A 22742-nucleotide genomic window follows, 5' to 3' on the forward strand; every position below is an offset into this window, starting at 1 on the left:
ACGCTGAGAGAAGTCCTAGCGTGAGAGAGGTCCTCTCTCAGCGTGAGAGAGGCCAGTGTGAGGCAGGGGCTCACGCCTCTGGGCAGGGTGCCAAAGGCATGAGTTGGGCCTCAACAGGCCACCATGAGGGAGGAGCTGGGCTGCTCGCAGGTTGCCGGGAGGCAGGCAGGGAGTTGGCCCCGGGAGGCCGCCGTGGGTTGAGAGCCGGGCCTGGAGAGGCCCCTGGGAAGCAAGAGTGGGGCCTGCAGAGACTGTTCTCCAGCCAGAGCTGGGCCAGTTCAGGCACCGGGAGGCAGGAGGTGGGCATGAAGAGCTTGGCTGGAGAAAGTTCGGGGCCTACAAAGGCCAGCGGGAGCTGGGCAGGAGCTGAGCCAAAAGAGCTTGCTTGCTGGGAGGCCGGAGCTGGGCTTGGAGAGGCCGACTTCAGGATGACTTGGGCCTGCAGAGGTTGCTATGAGGCCCAAGCTGGGCCAGGAGGAGTCCACCAACCGGACGCCATTTGGAGCCTGGAGACACCATCGGAGGGCAGGAGCTGAGCCTGGAGAGGCCACCGTGAGGCCTGAGCTGGGCCTGGGGAGCTTGGCTTCAGCAAGTTGTGGGCCTACCAGGGCCGCCGGGAGCTGGGCGGGAGCTGAGTCCAAAGAGGTTGTTGGGAGGCCGGAGTCGGGCCTGGAGACGCAGCCGGGAGGAAGAACTGGGCCCAGAGAGGATGCCGGGAGGCTGCAAGTGGGTCTGGAGAGGCCGACTTGAGGAGGCCCAGACTCTGCCTCCCTCATGGCGGCCTCTGCAGGCCCAGCTGTTCCTCCAGGCTGCATCTCCCAACCCAGCTCCTGACTCCCAGCAACCAAGCTCTTTTTGCTCAGCTCCTGCTGGCGTTTGTAGGCCCCGAAGTTTCTGCAGCCAAGCTCTTCAGGCCCACGTCCTGCCTCCCAGTGGCCTGTACAGGCCCAGCTCTGGCTGGAGAAGAGCCTCTGCAGGCCCCGCTGTTGCCTCCCAGGGGCCTCTCCAGACCCAGCTGTCACCCCACGGCGGCCTCCCGGGACCAAGTCCCTGCCTGCCTCCTGGCAGCCCGCGTGCAGCCCAGCTCCTCCCTCACGGTGGCCTGTTCAGGCCCAACTCATGCCTCTGGCACCCTGCCCAGAGGCGTGAGCCCCTGCCTCACACTGGCCTCTCTCACGCTGAGAGGTCCTCCATCACGCTGGCCTGTTGAGGCCCAGCTCATGACTCCAGTGGCCTCTCCAGGCCCAGCTCCTGCCTCGCGGCGGCCCTCCGGAGGCCAAGCTCATGCGTCACGGCGGCCTCTCTCGGCCTGGCATTTGCTCCCTTGCATGCACTCCAGACCCTGCACTTCCTCCAGTCGGCCTCTAGAGGCCCAGCTCTTCCTCCCAGTGGCCTCTAGAGGCCCAAGTCGTCCTCAAGTTGGCCACCCCAGGCCTGCAGAGGCCGCTGGGAGGCAGGGCAGGCCGACTTGATGACAGTCTGGGCCTGCAGAGGCCGCCGGGAGGAAGAGCTGGGCCTGGAGAGGCCGACTGGAGGAAGTGCAGGGCCTGGAGCACATGCAAAGGAGCAAACGCCAGGCCGGGAGAGGCCGCCGTGACGTATGAGCTTGGCCTCCGGAGGGCCTCCGTGAGGCAGGAGCTGGGCCTGCGGAGGCCGTCCCGAGGCGGGAGCCTGGCCCGAGGAGGCCACGGCGAGGTAAGAGGTGGGCCTGGAGGGCCCACTGTTGAGGTAGAGGCTGGGCCTCTAGAAGCCGCCAGCCAACAGGCAGGGGCTGGGCCTGGAGAGGCCACCAGAGTCATGAGCTGGGCCTCAACAAGCTACCGTGAGGGAGGACCTCTCTCAGTGTGAGAGAGGTCCTCTGAGAGGGGTCCTCTCTCACGCTGAGAGAGGTCCTCTGACAGATCCTCTCTCACGCTGAGGTCCTCTCTCACACTGAGAAGTCCTAGCGTGGGAGAGGACCTCTCTCAGCGTGAGAGAGGCCAGTGTGAGGCAGGGGCTCAGGCCTCTGGGCAGGGTGCCAGAGGCATGAGTTGGGCCTCAACAGGCCAGCGTGAGAGAAGCCCTCTGAGAGGGGTCCTCTCTCACGCTGAGAGGTCCTCTTAGAGGGGTCCTCTCTCACCCTGAGAGAGGTCCTCTGAGAGGGGTCCTCTCTCACGCTGAGAGAGGTCCTCTGAGAGGGGTCCTCTCTCACGCTGAGAGAGGTCCCTTCTCACGCTGAAAGAGGTCCTCTCTCACGCTGAGAGGTCCTCTAACATGTCCTCTCTCATGCTGAGAGAGGCCAATGTGAGGCGGGTGCTCACGCCTCTGGGCAGGGTGCCAGAGGCATGAATTGGGCCTCAACTGGCCAGCGTGAGGGAGGACCTCTCTCAGCGTGAGAGAGATCCTCTGAGAGGGGTCCTCTCTTAGCGTGAGAGAGGTTCTCTGAGAGGGTCCTCTCTCAGTGTGAGAGAGGTCCTCTCACAGGACCTCTCTCACGCTGAGACAGGTCCTCTCACAGGTCCTCTCTCATGCTGAGGTCCTCTCTCACGCTGAGAGAAGTCCTAGCGTGAGAGAGGCCAGTGTGAGGCAGGGGCTCACGCCTCTGGGCAGAGTGCCAAAGGCATGAGTTGGGCCTCAACAGGCCACCATGAGGGAGGAGCTGGGCCGCTCGCAGGCTGCCGGGAGGCAGGCAGGGAGTTGGCCCCGGGAGGCCGCCGTGGGTCGAGAGCCGGGCCTGGAGAGGCCCCTGGGAGGCAAGAGCGGGGCCTGCAGAGGCTGTTCTTCAGCCAGAACTGGGCCAGTTCAGGCACCGGGAGGCAGGAGGTGGGCGTGAAGTGCTTTGTTGGAGAAAGTTCGGGGCCTACAAAGGCCAGCGGGAGCTGGGCAGGAGCTGAGCCAAAAGAGCTTCCTTGCTGGGAGGCCGGAGCTGGGCCTGGAGAGGCCGACTTCAGGATGATCTGGGCCTGCAGAAGTTGCCGGGAGGCCCAAGCTGGGCCAGAAGGAGCCCACCGGCCGGACGCCGTTTGGAGCCTGGAGACGCCGTCGGAGGGCAGGAGCTGAGCCTGGAGAGGCCACCATGAGGCCTGAGCTGGGCCTGGGGAGCTTGGCTTCAGGAAGTTGTGGGCCTACCAGGGCCACCGGGAGCTGGGCGGGAGCTGAGTCCAAAGAGTTGTTGGGAGGCCGGAGTCGGGCCTGGAGACGCAGCCGGGAGGAAGAACTGGGCACAGAGAGGACGCCGGGAGGCTGCAAGTGGGTCTGGAGAGGCCAACTTGAGGAGGTTCTGGGCCCGCAGAGGCCGCCGGAAGGGAAAAACTGGGCCTGGAAAGGCCATTGTGAGGAATGAGCCCCATGGGCCTGAAGAGGCCACTGGCAGGCGGGAGCTGGGCCTGCTGAAGCGGCTGAGAGGCAGGAGCTTTGGACTGGGGAGGCCGCAGTGAGGCGAGGGCTAGCTGGGCGTGGATAGTCTGCTGTGAGGCAGAGGCTGGGCCTGTGCAGGCCTTCGGGAGGCAGGAGGCCGGGCCTGGAGAGGCCGACTGGAGGTCAAATTCGGGCCTGCAGAGGCCGCCAAAAGTCAAAAGCGGGGCCTGGGAAGGCTGCCAGGAGGCATGAGCTGGGCTGGGCTGAAAGAGGCCACTGGGAGGCAGGAGGAGCTGGGTCTGGAGAGGCTGACTCGAGGAACTTTTGCACCCGGAGAGGCCGCCGAGAGGCTGGAGCTGGGCCTGTGGAGGCCGACTTGAGGACGACCTGGGCCTGCAGAGGTCAACGGGAGGCAGGAGCTGACCCTGGACAGGCCAACTTGACAACAGTCTGGGCCTGCAGCGGCCACCGGGAGGAAGAGCTGGGCCTGGAGAGGCCCACTTGAGGAACTTCTGGGTCTGGAGATGCTGCCAAAAGGCAAAAGCTGGGCCAGAATGGCCACTGTGAGGCATAAGTTTGCCCTAGAGAGGCCATTGAGGTAGGAGTGGGGCCTGTAGAGGCTGCTGAAAGGCAGGAGCTTGGCCTAGGGGGTTGCGGTGAGGCACATGCTGGGCTGGGAAAGTGTGCTGTGAGGCAGAGGTTGAGCCGTAGATGCTGACGGAAGGCACGAGTTGGGCCTGGAATGGCAGACTTGAGAAAGTTCTCGGTCTAGAGAAGGTGCTGGGATGCAGGAGCTGGGCCTGGAGAGGCCACCAAGGCATGAGCTGTGCCTAAAGAGGCCAATGTTAGGCAGGAGCTGTGCCTGGAGAGGCCGACTTGAGGAAGTTTCGGGCACGGACAGCCTGTCGAGGGGCAGGAGCTGGGCCTGGAGAGGCCACGGTGAGGTATGAGCTGGGCCTAATGAGATTAGTGTGAAGCAGGATCTGGGCCTGTTGAGGCTGCTGGGAGGCAGGTAGGACCTTGTTTGGGGAAGGCTTCTGTGAGGCAAAAGCTGGGCCTGGAGAGGCCATTGTCACGCAGGAGCTGGGCCTGTCCAGGCCATTGGGAGGCAGAAGGTGGGCCTGGAAAGCTTGACTTGAGGCAGTTTTGGGCCTACAAAGGCCACTAGGAGCTGGGCAGGAGCTGAGCCAAAAGAGGTTGTTCTGAGGCAGGAGTTGGACCTCCAGACACAGTCAGAAGAAAGAGCACGGCCTGTAGAGGCCACCTGGGGGCAGCAGCTGGGCCTGGAGATGCCAACGAAAGGCAGGAGCTGGGCCTTGAGAGGCCGACTTGTGGACATTTTGGCCCTGGATTTTGTGGCCTGGACTTGAGGACATTTGGGCCTCCTGCAAAGAGGCAGGAGCTGGGACTAAAGAGGCTGTTGTAAGGCAGGAGCTGGGCCTGTACAGGCTGCCCGGAGTCAGAAGATGGGCCTCAAGAGGCCACTGTACAACAGGAGCTGGGTCTTGGAAGGTGGCCGTGAGGCAAAAGCTGGCCCTTGGGAGGCCAATGAGTGGCAGGAGCTGGGTCTGGTGAGGTCGACTTGAGAAAGTTCAGGGCCTGGAGAGAAGCCTGGGAGGCAGGAACTGGGTCTAAAGAGGCCATTGTAACGATGGAGCTGTGCCTGTGGAGGCTGTTGTGAGGCAGTAGCCTCATCTGCGGAGACTGCCGTGAGGTAGGGTATGGGCCTAAATAGGCCATTGTGAGTCATGAGCTTGGTCTGTAGAGGCTGACTGGAGAAAGTTCTGGGCCCGAAGAGGCTGCCGGGAGGTAGGAGCTGCGCCAAAAGATTTAAGCACATTACATTTATTAGGCACTTTATTTCCATTATTACACTGTAATATATAATAAAATAATTATAGAACTCACCATAATGTAGAATCAGTGGGCGTGTTAAGCTTGTTTTCCCGAAACTAGATGGTCCCACCTGAGCGTGATGGGAGAAAGTGACAGATCAATAGGTATTAGATTCTCATAAGGACAGCGCAACCTAGATCCCTCACATGCACGGCTCACAACAGGGTGCGTTCTCCTATGAGAATCTAATGCTGCTGCTGATCTGAGAAGGTGGAGCTCAGGCGGGAATGTGAGCAAAGGGGAGTGGCTGTAAATACAGACCAAGCTTCCCTCACTCCCTCACTTGACACCACTCACCTCCTGCTGTGTGGCTCCTTACGGCTCCATGGCTCAGGGGTTGGGGACCCCTGCTCAAGTGCATCCAAAACGACCCTTCCCACACCAGTCTTCATAGTGGTCAAGTGCAGCAACCACTTAGCTCCCAAGGCATGTGCCTCAGCTGGCATTTTGTCACAATCAACAGTAAGTGGTAGCTTGAGTCATTGTGAGGTCACTTCCTGGAAATCACCAGCATCCCATTTCCCACTGGCAAAGAGCTCAGCACTGCCCCCTGGGAAACCAAACCTATGTCCAAATCCCATCTGTGTGGGTTTATCTCCTGGGACCCTTCCTAGCATATTAGTCAGAGTCCAATCAGGAAGCATAAACCACTCAAAAGTTTAAAGTGGTAAAATTTAATACAGAGAATTATTCATTATAACAGGTGAACAGCATAATGAGAGATTGGCTAGCACAAAGTAAAGAGAACTCTAGAGAATATAGGACTAGCCCAGGCCAGGCATGGTGGCTCATGCCTGAAATTCCAGCAATTTCAGAAGCTAATACAGGAGGATTGCTTAAGGCCAGGAGCTAGAGACTGCTCTGGACAACACAGTGAGACCCTGTCTCTATCCAAAAAAAGAAAAAAAATTAGCTGGGAGTGGTGGTGCACACTTGTAGTCCCAGCTACTCAGAATGCTGAAGTTTGAGCCTGGTAGGTCAAGGCTGCAGTGAGGCATGATTATGCCACTACAGTCCAGCCTGGTGACAGAGCAAGACCCTGTCTCAAAGAACAAAACAACAACAACCATTTACAGACAGAAAAGAAATAGAGCTAATAAGCTAAGGAAAGATGTTGAAATGTGACAAGTAAAGTAATATGAGGTCTTTTATCTATTTAAAATAATCAAACAAAAAATGACTTACTAAATTATAATACCCCGTGCTGGCAAAGGTGCAGTGAAATGGGCACTTTCTTATACTATAAGAGGTGTTTAAATTGTGTATAAGCCTTCCAGGGTAAAGCTTGTCAATTTTTAAAAATAATAGAGACAGGGTCTCACCATACTGCCATACTGCCTCCTCCAACTCTTGGCCTCAAGCAATCCTCCTGTCTTAGCCTCCCAAAGTGCTAAGATTATGGCTGGGAGGCACCCAAAACCTTGTCAATTTACATCAAGGGTAATGAGAATGTCCATTCACCGTGACTCACAGTAATCTTACTTCTGGGGAGACAATTCAATCTAAACAAAAGGTCATCTGTACAAACACAGTAAAAATCTGGGAGTAACTGAAGACAGAGTTGGTAAGTGAAATAAGAAACAGTTATAAGAAATTAAACTATGGTATTAATAGGTATCTGGTAAAAGGTCAGTTGATGTTAGCTGCTACTTTTTTGTCGTTTTGAGACAGGGTCTCACTCTGTCACCCAGGCTGGAGTGCAGAGGCCTGATCATGACTCACTGCAGTCTCAGCCTCCCTGGGCTCAAGTGATCCTCCCACCTCAGCCTACCAAGGAGCTGGGACTACAGGAACATGCCACCACACTAGGCTAATTCATGTATTTTTCTGTAGGGATGGCGACTCCCTTTGTTTCCAAGGCCTATCGCAAACTCTTGGCCTCAAGCCATCCTCCTGCCTCAGCCTCCCAAAGTGTTGCGATTACCAGTGTGAGCCACCACATCTGGCCAGCTGCTACTTTTATATTATTATTATTCCACTCAATTAAAAATTATTATTTTCAAGGCTATGCAACAGTATGTATCCTACAGCATAATTGTAAAAACATATACAGTCGTCCCTCAGTATACAGAATTAGTTCCAGCCCCCCATCTCTGCATATACCAAAATCCATGCTTACTCACGTTTCACTGTCACCCCTCTGGAATCCACGTATAGGAAAATTCCGAATATTAGCTGGGCATAGTGGCAAGCACCTATAGTCTCAGCCACGTGGGAGGTTGAGATGGGAGGATCGCTTCAGCCTGGAAGGTTGAGGCTGCAGTCAGCTGTGATAGCACTACTACACTCCAGCCTTGGACAACAGAGGGAGACTCTGTCTCAGAAAAAAAACAAAATAAAACAGGTTAGAAATTGTAATGAGGTCTGTTGGGCAAAATTCCATATAAGCAAAGTATAAATTAATAAAGCAAATGGTGATAAATTAGTACGATTGACTTTCTGGAGTTTCTGACAATAAAAGTAAGAAAAATGCAAAACACAAAGACAGAGGGTAAAAAGAGAAATTAGGAAAGCATTCTACATGTTTAACAGGAAGACACTGGCCATGTTCGTGCAGCAGCAGTATGTCATGATATGACATACCTTGGAGAGAAGTTAACAGATGAGGAAGTTGATAAAAATCATCAGAGAAGCAAAATACTGGTAGCGACACTCAAGTAAACAACGAAATTTCCATAACTTATGTCAGCAAAATGGGAATATTGTACGGTGTGTGTTGAAGTTCGTATACAACATTGTTTATCTGCCTTTTGTTTGTTTGTAAGGAATGTATATACTAAAAGTTCTTCTTGCTGTCAAAAGAATATGTGTGAATAAGCCATTTTAACTTATTCTTCTGTTTTTCTTTTATCTTCCTGCCATCATCCCACAGCCTTACTTTAGAAATTTGTTTTTTAGAACATTGAACAAGTGCTCCTTGTAGTGGCACACACCTCTAGGATGGGAGGCAGGGGTGGAAGGGTCACTTGAGGCCATGAGTTTGACACCAGCCTGGCCAACAAACTGAGACCCCGCGTCTACAAAACAATTTAAAAATTAGCCAAGTAACGTCACGTATACCTACAGTCCCAGCTACTCAGGAGGCTCAGGTAGGAGGATCCTTAGCCCAGGAGTTCAAGGCTGCAGCGAGCTGTGATAGCACTACTGTACTCAAGCCTGGGTGACAGGGTGAGACCCCATCTCCTAAAATAAAAATCAAAGAAAAAAAATAGTTCAAGTAGCAAGTAGTATGTGGCTTACTCTGAATATTTCTAAACTAGAAATTCTCAATCTTTTGGGATCTAACATCCCTTTACATTTTTTAACTTTATTGAAGATCTCTAAGACTATTTCTTTCTGTAGACAATTATATTAAAACTAGAAAATAAGACACAAGTTCTTAAATATTATTCATCACATATTAAAGCCATTACATGTTGATATAATACAAGATTTTAAAAATATTTAATATTCATTACATATTAATAATAAAACCATTACATGTTGATATAATACTTTTTTTTTCTTTGAGACAAAGTCTTGTTCTTTTGCCCAGGCTGGAGTGAAGTGGTGCAATCTCAGCTCATTGCAACCTCCGCCCCGCAGCTTCAAGCGATTCTCCTACCTCAGCCTCCCAAGTAGCTGGGATTACAGGGGCCCACTACCATGTCCAGCTAATTATTGTATTTTCTTAGTAGAGAAGGAGTTTCGCCATGTTGGCAAGGCTGGTCTTGAACTCTTGACCTCAGGTGATCCACCCGCCTGGGTCACCCTAAGTGCTGGGATTACAGGTGTGAGCCACCGCACCCACCCCGATTAATATATGTTTTAAAACACTGATTAGTCAGGCAACAACACCGTGCAGGGGTCTCCTCATTCCCAGTGACGCAGACCCCACTGCACAGCTGAGGTGTTGCAAGGGCTGCAGAGCCAAAAGGCTCTGACTTGAGATTTCATTATTTTACTTGTATTTTTATTTGTATTGTGAGACAGGTCCTGCTCTGTCACCCAGACTGGAGTGCAGCTGTGCACTTACAGCTCACTGCAGCCTCGACCTCCTGGGCTCAAGCCATCTTCCTGCCTCAGCTCCCCAGTAGCTGGTAGTACAGTTGAGTGCCACCATGCCTGGTTAGTTTTTAAATTTTTTCGCAGAGTGAGGGGTCTTGCTATGTTGCCCAAGCTGGCCTCAAACTCCTGACCTCAAGAGATCTGCCCACTTCAGCCTCCTGAGTAGCTGAAACTACAAGTACACATCACCACGCCTAGCTATATTTATTTAATTTTGAAAAATATTTTTGTAAAGAGCAGATCTTGCTGTGTTGTCCAGGCTGGTCTTGAACACCTGCCCTTAAAAGATACTCCCACCTCTGCTTACCAAACAGCTGGGACTACAGACATGAGCCACCGCAGTGAGCCTGAAGAGATTTCTTTAATCTAGCATCCCATACTTGGTAGGATTGGGAAAGGCAGTAGTGTTTTTAAAAATTACTTAATAATTTCAGTAACAATCAAACTCAACCTTGACCCCTGCCTTCTCTCACACCCCATATCCAGTCTGTCAGGAAATCCTGTTGACTGTCTTCGACATGTACTAAAGATCCCCACCCAGCAACTCCCTGGCTTCCTCCCCTACTTCTCCCCTCTGACCATCTCTCAACACCACCATGACCCTGGTCAGGACCACCATCATCTCCCACCTGGATGTTGCCAAAGCTTGGGCCCCATGCTTCTACCCACATCTTCCCATAGTCTTTCTCAACTCAGCAGCCAGAGAATGCTTTTAAATCAGGAGACAGAGCATGTCGTCGCTCTGCTCAGAACCCTATCACAGTTCCCATCTGAGTCAGAGTAAAAGCCAAAGCCCCAGCAATAACCTCCCAGGGCTTATGTGATTTGTACTGATCCCCACCCAGCAACTCCCTGGCCCCCTCCCCTAATTCTCTCCCTCTCTCTGTCTGCTCCATGGGCCTCCTTCCAGAGCCTCAGACACACCTCAGACACTTTATTCTATTGTTTCTGCCTACAGTCCTCTTCCCTCAGCACCTTGACCAGCTCCTTCCCCTCCTTCAAGTCTTTACTCAATTTTCACTTAGGAGGCCACCCCTGACCATTCTATTTAACATTGCCATCTGTCCCCATGCCCACCATGCTCATTTCTTCTTTCTTTACTTTCTTCTTTTTTTCAAGATCTCACTGTCACCAAGGCTGGAGTGCAGTGGCACAATCACAGCTCACTGCAACCTCAAATTTCCAGGCTCAAGCGATCCTCCCACCTCAGCCTCCCCAGTAGCTGGGACTCCAGGTTCATGCCATCATGCTTCCCTAAATTTTTTAGTATTTTATTTTATTTTATTTTGAGACAGAGTTTCACTCTTCTTGCCCAGGTTGTAGTGTAATGGTGTGATCCCGGCTCACTACAACCTCCACCTCCCAGATTCAAGTGATTCTCCTGCCTCAGCCTTCCAAGTAGCTGGGATTACAGGTGCGTGCCACCACGCCCAGCTAATTTTTGTATTTTTAGTAGACCCGGGGTTTTGCAATGTTGGGCAGGCTGGTCGCAAACTCCTGACCTCAGGTAATCTGCCCACTTCGGTCTCCCGAAGTGCTGGAATTACAGGTGTGAGCCACCACACCTGGCCAATTTTTTCATTTTTTGTAGAGACAAGGTCTTACTATGTTGCCCAGACTGGTCTTGAACTCCTGGCCTCATGTGATCCTCCTGCCTAAATTCCTAAAGTGCTGGGATTACCGGCATGAGCCATCATGCCTGGCTTCATGTTCATTTCTTCTTGCCGCTGCAACATAGTTTGCAGTTTCCTACATTTAGTGGCTTAAAACACCACAAAACTACCATCTTATGGTTCTAGGGGCCAGAAACTCAAACTAGGTCTATTAAGGCTAAAGTCAAGGTGTCAGCAGGGCTGCATTCCTTCTGGAGACTCTAAAGTGTTCCCTTGGCTTTTCCAGCTTCTAGAAGCCACCCCCATTCCTTGGATCATGGCCCCTGACTCCATCTTCAAAGCCAGAAGTGAAGCATCTTCAAATCTCCCTCTCTTACCTCTGCTTTCATCACCACATCTCCTGCTCCAATTCTGAATCTTCTACTCTCTTTCTTTTATAAAGACCCTTGTGATTGCTGGGCATGATGGCTCCCACTCAGAATCCCAACACTTTGGGAGGTCAAGGCAGGAGGAACACTTGAGGCCCGAAGTTTGAAACTAGCATGAACAACATAGTGAGACCCCCACCTCTAGAAAAAAAATAAAAATAAATATTAGCCCGACATGGTGGTATGCGCCTGTAGTCCCAGCTACTTGAGAGGCTGAAGTGAGACAATCGATTTAGCCCAGGAGTTTGAGATCAGCCTGGACGACATAACTAAATCGCATCTCTACAAGGAAGAGGTGGGAGGATCACTTGAGCCCAGGAATTTGCGGCCAGCCTGGGCAACAAAAGAAGACCCCATCTGGCCAACACGGCCAACCTGGCCACCATGGTGAAACTCCGACTCTACAAAAATGAGCTGGGCATGGGTGACATGCATGTGTAGTCCTACCTACTTGGGAGGTTGAGATGGGAGGATCGCTTGATCTCAGAAGGCCAAAGCTATAGTGAGCTATGATCACATAACTGCACTCCAGCCTGGATGACACAGGGAGATTCTGTCTCAAAAAAAAAAAAAAAAAGAAAAGAAATATATATTTCATCTCTGTCCCTGGTTCCTGGCACAGAGCTTCTAAAGCTCTTAGAAAGACCTCAGTGATAGATGTGACAGGAACATCTTTTGTTTTAATATTTGGTCTTGGTCCCAGGTTTCTAACACAAGAGCCTCTAAGAACTTTGGGATCTCCAGCATGGTAAGAATGCATTTGGGGATGTTGTTGAGATGACTGGGTGACTGCAAGCTCCTACATTTCTTCAAGAGGAGGACTGATTACCATGCAACCACATGGTAAGAGGCTTGGAACTTTCAGCCTCATGCACTGAACTCCAGGAGGAAGAGGGGCTGGAGACTGACTTAATCACCAATAGCCAAAGATTTAATCAATCATGCTTGCATAATAAAGCCTCCATAAACACCCTGAACGGGGTTTGCAGAGCTTTCAGAGTTGCTGGACACAGGAGATGCTGGGAGGGTCGCATGTTCAACAGAGGGCATGGGAGCTCTGTGCTCCTCCGAACTTAACTTGCCCTGGGTATCTTTCTTTTTTTTGAGACAGGATCAGGCTCTTTTGTCCAAGCTAGAGTGCAGTGGCACAATCTCAGCTTACTGTAACCTAAGCCTCCCCAGTCCCCAGCTGAAGGCATCCTCTCATCTCAGCTTCCCTAGAAGTTGGAACTCTAGGTGCACAACACCACACCGGTTATTATTATTATTTTTTAATTTTTTATAGAGACAGGTTTTCACCATGTTGCCCAGGCTGGTCTCAAACTCCTGAGTTTAAGCGATCCTCCCACCTTGTCCTCCCAAAGTGCTGAGATTACAGGCATGAACCACTGCACCCAGCATGCACGTCTCTTTCATTGACTGTTTCTGAGATGTATCCTTCACAATGAACCAGTAATAGGAAATGAACTGGCCAGATGTGGTGGCTCACATCTGTAATCCCAGCACTTTCAGAGGCTGAGGTGGGAGGATCACTTGAGACCAGGAATTTGTGGCCAGCCTGGCCAACACAACAAGACCCCATCTATACAAAAAATAAAAGACACTAGCCAGATGTGGTGTTGCAGGCATGTAGTCTCAGCTACTAGGGAGGCTGAGATGGGAGAACCACTGGAGCCAACAATCAAGGCTGCAATGAGCTATGACTGCACCACTGCACACCAGCCTGGGCAACAAAATAAGACCCTCTCTCTCAGAAAAAATGAAAATAAACTGTTTTTCTGAGTTCCATAAACTGTTCTAGCAAATTATTAAACCCAAGAAAACAGTTATGGGAACCCCCGATTTGTAACAGGTTGGTCAAAAGTACAGGTGACAACTTAGGACTTGCCATTGGCATCTGAAGTCAGGATGGTCTCGTGGGACTGAGGCCCTAACTTGTAGGGTCTGTGCTAACTCCAGGTAGTGTCAGAATAAAGTCATGGGACACCCAGTTAATATCCAGAGCACTGAAGAATTTGGTGTAGAAACTCCATACATACATTCAGTCAGAAGTGTGTGAGTAGAGACAAACATGGGCTTTTCTGTCACCTGTCTACCGCTTAACTGCATAGGAGAGGCAATACGTGGTGCTCATGAACAAAGCAAACATTAAAGTCAGACCAGACCCAACATTTGACTCAGTCTTAATATCCAGGTGAGCTTGGGCAAATCATTCATTATTCCCAAGGCTTCATCACTCCATTCATCAAATAGGGATAACTGTGGCACCCACCTGTGATTCTGTGAGAATTAACGAAATATTATGCTTGGGGTTATTGTGATCATTATACCCATTCCAAACTATTTGACAAGGACAGTGATGGATGATGACATCAAAAAATCAGAAACTGCAATGAGGTCTCTCAGGAAAAATTCCATACAAGCAAATTACTGTCTCTACAAAGCATTCCTGCCACACTTAATTCACCATTCCCTGAACAAAATATGCCATCTTCACTGTTCAGGTCTGTACAGTGCTGGTTTCCCTTCCTGGGCAGTTTGCTCCATCCCATCCCAGCCCATTCCCCATCCCGCCACCTCCCCCTTCCCTCCCCACTCTCATACAACTCTTCCTCATCTTTCAGGACTTGGCTTCAATGTCACCTTAACTGGAAGCTTCTCTCACTCTCCAGAAGAGCTTCCCATTGCACTTGATGCATGCACTATCATTTGATCATTTTTGAGTTACAGTCCAAATCTTTTTGTACCTGAATAACATGTTGCCCAGTCAGTCTCTCTTCCTGGATTCAGAAGTCGTTCATGGCAGATCCAGCTGGAAGTGACAAAAAGACATCTTTTGACATAAAGGGATGACACAGACAGACATAAGTTCTTAAACGTCTTAAATGTTATGTGGAAATTAAACAGAATTCAAAGATTTGTGGGGAACACTTAGGAGGGAAAGTTACTGGGAACGTCATAAAGGGTTAATTTGTATTTTATTTTATTTTATTTTTTGAGACAGTCTCATTCCGTCACCTAGGCTGGAGTGCAGTGGTGCAATCAGGCTCACTGCAGCCTTGACCACCTTGGCTCAAGTAATCTCACTTAATTTTTATTTGGTTTAAGAAAGTCTTGGTTGAGGGTGGTGGCTTATGCCTGTAATCTCAGCACTTTGGGAGGCTGAGAGAGGTCTATTACTTGAGGCCAGGAGTTTGAGATCAGCCTGGGCAATATATTAAGACCCTGCCTCTACCAAAAAACAGAGTGAACGTGTGGAAGACAATTTTTCCACAGACTGGGAGTGAGGGAATAATTTCAGGATGATTCAAGTGCATTACATATATTGTGCACTTTATTTCTATTATTACTACATAGTAATATATAATGAAATGATTCTACAACTCACTATAACGTAGACTCAGTGGGATCTCTGAGCTTGTTTTCCTGCAACTAGACTGTCCATCTGGGGTGATGGGAGACAGTAACAGAATATCAGGCATTAGATTCTCATAAGGCGTACACAACCTAGATCCCTCGCATGCACACTTCACAACAGAGTTTGTGCTCCTATGAGAATCTAATGCTGCTGCTGATCTGACAGGACATGGAGCTCAGGTGGTCATGCAAGCGATGGGAGGGGCTAGAAATACAGATGAAGTTTCCCTTCACTCACCTGCTGCTCACCTCCAGCTCTGTGGCCCTGTGGTTGGAGACCGCTGCTCAAGTGCATTCGAAAGGATCCATCCCATGCCATTCTTCAGAGTCATCTTTACTGCTGCAGTGGTCAACCTGTAGCACCCCTAAGCTCACAGGACATATGCTTCAACTGGCATTTCACAATCAACAGTATATGGTAGCTTGAGTCATTGTGAAGTCACTTCCTGGAAATCACCAGCATCCCATATCCCATTAGCAAGGAGCTCAGCACTGCTCCTTGGATAACCAAACCTACTCCCAAATCCCATCTGTGTGCGTCTATCTCCTGGTACCCTTCCTAGCATCGACTCTGTATTTGTAGGAGTCCAATCAGGAGACACAAACCATTCAAAAGTTTAAACTAGAATGAGCAAGGTGGCTCACACCTGTAATCCCAGCACTTTAGGAGGCCAAGGTGGGTGGACTGCTTTGAGCTCAGGAGTTTGAGAACAGTCCGGGAAAAATGGCGAAACCTCGTCTCTACAAAAAACACAAAAATCAGCTGGGTGTGGTGGCATTTACCTGTAATCCCAGCTACTCGGGAGGCTGAGGCAGGAGAATTGCTTGAGCCTGGCAGGTGGAGGCTGCAGTGAGCAGAGGTTGTGCCACTGTACTCCAGCCTGGGTGACAGTGCGAGACCCGGTATCAAAAAGAAAAAATGTATATATATGTAAATTTAATATAAAAAGTATTAATTTTGGCCAGGCACAATGGCTCATGCCTGTAATCCCAGCACTTTGGGAGGCCAAGGCAGACAGATCACCTGAGGTCAGGAGTTCGAGACCAGCCTGACCAGCATGGAGCAACCCCATCTCTACTAAAAATACAAAATTAGCTGGGCATGGTGGCACATGCCTGTAATCCCAACTACTTGGGAGGCCGAGGCAGGAGAATCGCTTGAACCAGGCAGGTGGAGGTTGCGCTGAGCCAAGATAGCGCCATTGCACTCCAGCCTGGGCAACAAGAGTGAAACTCCATCTTGAAGAAAAGAAAAGGTATTAATTTTTACAGAGGATCAGCACAATGAGGGACACACTAGCACAAAGTAAAGACAACTCTAGAGAATACAGAACTATCAGAGGCCAGGCATTGTGGCTCATGCCTGTAATCCCAGCAATTTGGGAAGCCTAGGCAGGAGGATCACTTGAGGCCAGGAGTTGGAGACCAATCAGCACAAAATAGTGAGACTCTGTGTCTACCAAAAAAAGAAACATTAGCCAGGTGTGGTGGTGGTGCACACCCGTAGTTCCAGCTACTTGGGAGTCTGGGGTGGGAGAACCCCTTAAGCCTGGGAAGTCTGCACTACAATGAGCCAAGATTGTGCCACTGCACTCCAGCCTGGGTGACAGAGTGAGACTCTGTCTCAGAAAGAAAAAAGAAAAGAAAGTGTTAATCCCCCTGTGAGAATCTCCTCTTCTCCTGCCCTCTCTGGAACCTCACTTGTCAGTTCTTCCTCCCACTTTCCTGTATCTTTAACCTATCCCCCACTTTTAGCTCCTTCCCATCATCATTTAAATTACTCAAACTTCTTCTGTTTAAAAAACCTCTCCCTAAACTCAGTGAGAGGTCTCCTGCACACCCACTGAGCCATCTGCTCTCCCTGGTGCCTTCTCTACAGCAGCCTGAACCATGTCTCTAATCCATGAATCTCATCATGTTACTCCCCCATTTACATCACTTCTCCTTGCCTCAGGGATTAAGTCCAAACTCCTTAACAGCCCCTGCTCTGCCCTGCCTTGCAAGGCAGCCTCACTGCTTGCCCCTCTCCATTTCATCTGCTATGGAGTCCAACTGAGCCTCATCTGCCCCTTCAATGCAAACTCTTTCTCCTCTGGGAGTCTCTGAAGTGGGTGATATCCTCTGCTTATAATATGTTTCCCCTTAAACCTCTACTCTCTTCCTAGCTAGCTTTGACTCCTCTGTCACTTGTCCGCTTTGGCATCACCTCCTCATGGAAGACTTCTTTGACTCCCCAGATTCTCAGGAGCATGGCAGGTGAGGTGCTCCTCCCAAGAAAGGATGGAGATTAGGGAGTGTGTGTTATTCATGCTTAATTCACCAGTGCTTAGCTGAGTACCTGGCATAAAATAGTTACTGTGGTGGCCAAAGTAATAACCCCCACCCCCACCAATTGCTCATGTCCTATGTTACACAGCACAATTACATAGAAAGGTGGAATTAAGAGTGCAGATAAAATTAATGTTGCTCATCAGCTGACCTTAAAACAAGATTATCCTGGAGTATCTAGGAGAGCCCATGTAATTACACGCATTCTTTAAAACTGGAAGAGGGAGGCAGAAGGTTAAGAACCAGACACGGTGGGCACAATGGCTCATGCCTGTAATACCAATACTTTGGGAGGCCAGGTCAGGAAAATCCCTTGAGTGTAGGAGTTCAAGGTCAGCCGTGGCAACATACTGAGGCCCCATCTCTACAAAAAAATAAAAACGAAATTCACTGAGTGTCACGATGCTTGCCTGTAGTCCCAGCTACTGGGAAGGCTGACATGGTAGGACTGCTTGAGCCTGGGAGTTTGAGGCTACAATGAGCCATGATTGGACCACTGAACTCCATCCTGAGTGACAGGGCAAGGTCCTGTTTTGAAAGAAAAAAAGGACATTGGAATCAGGGTCCTCTCCATCCTGAGGTGCCTACAAGGCATCTCTCTCTGCAAACGAGTAAACATCACCCTCCAACTCCTTACAGAGTGGAGCAGCAGGAAAACTCCTTCACCTCATTTCTGTGCTGCTTGGGAGGCCTGGACAGCCCAATAACAAGCTCCTTGCTGATGAAGCAATCAGGAAATGGCTCGAGTTGAGCTAAGGAGAATTTGGATCCTTCTTTTGGTTCTCAATAGGCAGGGTAGGGGCCAGGCATGGTGGTTCATACCTGTAATCTTTGCACTGTGGGAGGCCAAGGTGAGAGGATTGCTTGAGGCCAGGAGCTCAAGACCAGCCTGGGCAACATAGCAAGACCTGGGTGGCATACACCTGTGGTCCCTACTACTTGGTAGGATGAGGAGGGAGGATCAATCACTTGATCCCAGGAGTTTCAGGCTGCAGTGAGCCATGATCACACTACTGCACTTCAGCCTGGGTGACAGAGCCAGACCACGTCACGAAAAGTTAGAAAGAAAAAAACAAGAGAGAGGGAGAGAGACTATACACAGGCACCACCACATTTGGCTAATTTTTAAATATTCTGTAGAGACAAGGTCTTGCTAGGTTGCCCAGGCTAGTCTAAAACTCCTGGCATCAGGTTGGGCATGGTGGCTCATGCTTGTAATCCCAGCACTTTGGGAGCCTGAGGCAGGCAAATCACCTGAAGTCTGGAGTTCAAGACCAGCCTGGCCAACATGGTGAAACTCTGACTCTATCAAAAATACAGAAATTAGCTGGGCAGTAGTGGCGTGTACCTGTAGTCTCAGCTACTCGGGAGGCTGAGGCAGGAGAATCACTTGAACCTGGGAGGCGGAGGTTGCAGTGGACCCCATCATTGCACTCCACCCTGGGTGACAGAGCGAGACTCTGTCAAAAACAACAACAACAACAACAAAAACTCCTGGCATCAAGACATCTTCCTGTCAGCCTCCCAATGCCCTGGGATTATACTGTTTCCTATAATTGAAGACACTTGTTCTCATACTGCTTTAAGGTATAAAAGAAAAAAAAACAACACAGATAATGGCAAATGTTGGTGAAGGCCGGGCATGGTGGCAGCCTGTAATTCCAGAACTTAGGGAGGCTGAGGTGGGCAGATCACTTGAGACCAGGAGTATGAGATCAGCCTGGGCAACATGGTAAAATCCCATCACTACAGAAAAAAATATAAAAATTAGCCAGGCATGGTGGCATACACCTGCAATTTTCAGCTACTCAGGAGGCTGAGATGAGAGAATCACTTGTGCCTGGGAGGTCAAGGCTGCAGTGAACTGTGATGGCATCATTGCACTGCAGCCTGAGAGACAGAGCAAACCCCTATCTAGAAAAAAAAAAAAAAATGTCAGTGAAGATGTGGAGGAATTGGAACCCACATATATTACTGGTGGGAACATAAAATCGTGTAACCATTTTGTTTGGGTATTTCTTTTCTTGTCATTTTAATTGGATTTTTAAAAAATCAACACAGGGTTTCACTATCTTGCCCAGGCTGGTCTTGAATTCATGGGCTCAAGCCATCCTCCTAGCTAAGCCTCCTGAGTAGCTGGGATTACAGGTGTGAGCCATTGCACCCAACTGGTGTAGCCACTTTAGAAAACAGTCTGGCAGTTTCTCAAAAGGCTAAATGTACAGTCATCCTATAATGCAACAATTTCACTCCTAGGCATATATCCCAGAAAAATAAAAATATATGTCCACACAAAAACTGGTACAACAATCTTCATAGCAGCATTATTCATAATGACCAATACATGGAATACATGGAAACAACCCAAATATCCACCAACTGATGAACAGATAAACAAAATGCAGTGTGTCTCTACCATGGAATACTGCCATAGAAGGAATGAAATATGGATACACACTATGACATACAGGAACTTTGAAAACACCGTGCTAAGACGGAAAAAAAGCCACAAAAGATCACATATTGTACAATTCTATTTGTCCAGATTAGGCAAATCTATAGTGACAAAAAAATTAATCAATGGTTGCCTAAGGCTGGGGGCAAAGGTAGGTGGGGAAAGTAGGAGGTAGTGGCTAAGGGGTATGGATTTCTCTACAGGGTAATGAAAGCTTCTAAAAGTGACTGTGGTGATCGATGCACAGCTCTGTGAATATTCTAAAACCTACTGAATTGCAGATTTCAATAAATAAAGTGAATGGTATGTGAATCATATTTTAATAAAGCTATTATTTAAAATAATGATAATAGGGGGCTGGGCACAGGTGGTCATGCCTGCCTGTAATCCCAGCACTTTGGGAGGCTGAGGCAGGAGGATCACTTGAGGTCAGGAGTTTTGAGCCCAGTCTGAGCAACCTGGCAAGATCCCGTCTCTATGATAAAAAACGAAAACATTAGCTGGACATGGTGGCACATGTCTGTAGTCCCAGCTACTTGGGAGACTGAAGTGAGAAAACTGCTTGAGCCCAGGAGTTTGAGGCTACAGTGAACCATGATCATGTCACTGTACTGTAGCCTGAGCAACAGAGCAAGACCCTGTCTCTGAAAAGGAAAGAAAACAAATGCAAGTTTTTATCACTTTGTGAGTGTAGCCAAGTTGGAGGAGAAATAGACAATAGTAAAAGAGCACTGAATAACGAGGGTGAGTGGCTGGTTAGGCTCAGTTGCTAGCTAAATGGCTTCTAAAAAATTCATTAATAAAGTTACAGCTCTGGGGACAGTCATGTAGTCAAAGAATAAATGCTAAATTCATTACAAATGCCCATGGTCCTTCTTTACACGCCTTCTAGTGAAAAATTCCTAAGTGCCTAAATAGCAAGTCTGCAATGATAGCAGCTGTTTATTAAAGACTACAAAAAAGAAATGGAGGCCAGGCGTGGTTGCTCACATCTGTACTCCTTGCATTTTGGGAGGCTGAGGCAGGCAGATTGCCTGAGGTCAGGAGCTCCAGAGGAGCCTGGCCAACATGGTGAAACCCCATCACTACTAAAAATACAAAAATTAGCTGGGTGTGGTGGCGGGCGCCTGTAATCCCAGCTACTCGGGAGGCTGAGGCAGGAGAATTGCTTGAACCCAGAAAGTGAAGGTTGCAGTGAGCCAAAATCGTACCATTGCACTCCAGCCTGGGTGACAAGAGAAAGACTCTATCTTAAGAAAAAAAAAGAAAAAAAAGAAATGGCATCTTCTTCAAGAATTACATTGTGTTTCATGATAAGCTCTAATTTTGCATTTGTTCAAGTATTGATGAGATTTAGCCAATATGACACCCAACTTGGATAAAATGCAAACAACACAATTTCATTTTCTCATTAACAAAACTAATTAGGTAGTCTAATATCAACTCTGATCTTATTAAAAACTGATCAGATTTTAAAAATTATGGAATTATGGAGCCAATAAGATGTTACAACCTGTTCCAAGGGGAATTCCAAAATCCACACATATCTGAGACCATCAAGTATGATGAAATATATTTGATTACTATATTGAAAAATAAACTGATTACAAAGCCGACAATTGGACAGGGGTCTCCTCATCCACAGCCACACAAACCCGATCATGCAGCTATGTGGTTACAAGGCCTACATAGCCTAGAAGGGACTGGTCTGACTTGAGATTTCATGTGTATTTGTATTTTGAGACAGGGTCCCACTCTGTCACCCAGGATGGAGTGCAGTTGTATAATCATAGCTCACTGCAACCTTGACCAACTGGGCTCAAGAGATGCTCCTGCCTCAGCTGCCCCCATACCTGGGAATACAGGCAAGTACCACCATGTCAGGCATTTTTTTTCATTTTTGTAGAGAGAGAAGTCTTTCTATGTTGCCCAAGCTGGCCTCAAACTCCTAGAATCAAGAGATCTGCCCATCTCAGCCACATGAGTAACTGGGGCCATAGGTACATACCATCATGTCTGGCTATATTTATTTTTTTAAATTTATTATTTTTTGTTTTTTTAGAGAGGAGGTCTTGCTATGTTGCCCAGGCTGCTCTCAAACTCATGGCCTTAAAACATACTCCCATCTCTGCCTCTCAAACTGTTGGAACTATAGGTGTGAGCCACTGCACCTGGCCCGACTTGAGATTTCTTTTATCTAGCATCCTTTACTTGGTAGGATTGGGAAAGGCAGTAGTGTTTTTTAAAATTACTTAATAATTCAATTAGAATCAAACCCAACCTTGACCACTGCCTTCTCTCACAGCTCACATCCAGTCCATCAGGAAATCCTACTGACTGACTTCAACATGTATCCATGCTCTGACCATCTCTCACCACCACCGTGAACCCGGGCAGGATCACTATCATCTCCCACCGGGATGTTGCCACAGCTTGGCCCCCACGCTTCTACCCAAATCTTCCCATAGTCTTTCTCAACTTGGCAGCCAGGTCGTGCTTTTAAATCAGGAGACAGACCATGTCGCCTCTCTGCTCAGAAGCCCTCGGTGGTTCCCATTTTAGTCAGAGTAAAAGCCAAAGCCCCAGCAATAGCATCCCAGGGCTTACACGATCTGTACCAATCCCAGCCCAGTAACTCCCTGGCCTCCTTGCTGACTTTGCTCCCTCTATCTCTTTGCTTCACTGGCCTCCTTCCAGAGCCTCAGACACACCAGAGAGTTTCCTCCTTTATCCAACAGGATAAAGACCCTGTTGACTCAGCCTACAATGCTCTTCCCTCAGCACCTTGGCCAGCTCCATCACCTGCTTCAAACTTTTGCTCAATATTCACTTATGAGGCCAATCCTGACCACTCTACTTAACATTGTCATCTGTCCCCATTCCCACCATGCTCATTTCTTTCTTTCTTTTTGAAACAAGGTCTTGCTTTATTGCCCAGGCTGGAGTACACTGGTGCAATCACAGCTCACAGCAACTTCAACCTCCCAGGCTTAAACAATCCTCCCGCCTCAGCCTCCCTAGGAACTGAGACTACAGCTGCATGCCAGAACACCTGGCTTGTTTTTTTCTTTTTTTTTTTGAGATGGAGTTTCGGTCGCCCAGGCTGAAGTGTAAGGGTGCGATGTCGGCTCACTGCAAGGTCTGCCTTTTGGGTTCAAGTGATTCTCTGCCTCAGCCTCCTGAGTAGCTGGGATTACAGGCACCCACCACCACACCTGGCTA

General features: G+C 49.2%; 1 protein-coding gene and 1 pseudogene across 1 annotated transcript; both read right to left on the reverse strand.

The window, feature by feature from the left end:
• Window positions 1-228: 228 nt before the first annotated feature.
• LOC129059161 (uncharacterized) lies at window positions 229-1799 on the reverse strand. Its single transcript, XM_054554765.2, has 2 exons — window positions 1517-1799; window positions 229-1102 (listed from the first exon to the last, which is right to left on the reverse strand). The coding sequence occupies exons 1-2, from the start codon at window positions 1797-1799 to the stop codon at window positions 279-281; spliced, it is 1107 nt and encodes a 368-aa protein (XP_054410740.2). The 3' UTR covers window positions 229-278.
• Window positions 1800-2633: 834 nt separating this feature from the next.
• On the reverse strand, window positions 2634-3930 carry LOC129059162 (putative uncharacterized protein FLJ44672; annotated as a pseudogene).
• Window positions 3931-22742: the final 18812 nt, after the last annotated feature.

This window comes from Pongo abelii, chromosome 3 (assembly GCF_028885655.2).
Source record: "Pongo abelii isolate AG06213 chromosome 3, NHGRI_mPonAbe1-v2.0_pri, whole genome shotgun sequence".
In the NCBI taxonomy this organism is placed as follows: domain Eukaryota; kingdom Metazoa; phylum Chordata; class Mammalia; order Primates; family Hominidae; genus Pongo; species Pongo abelii.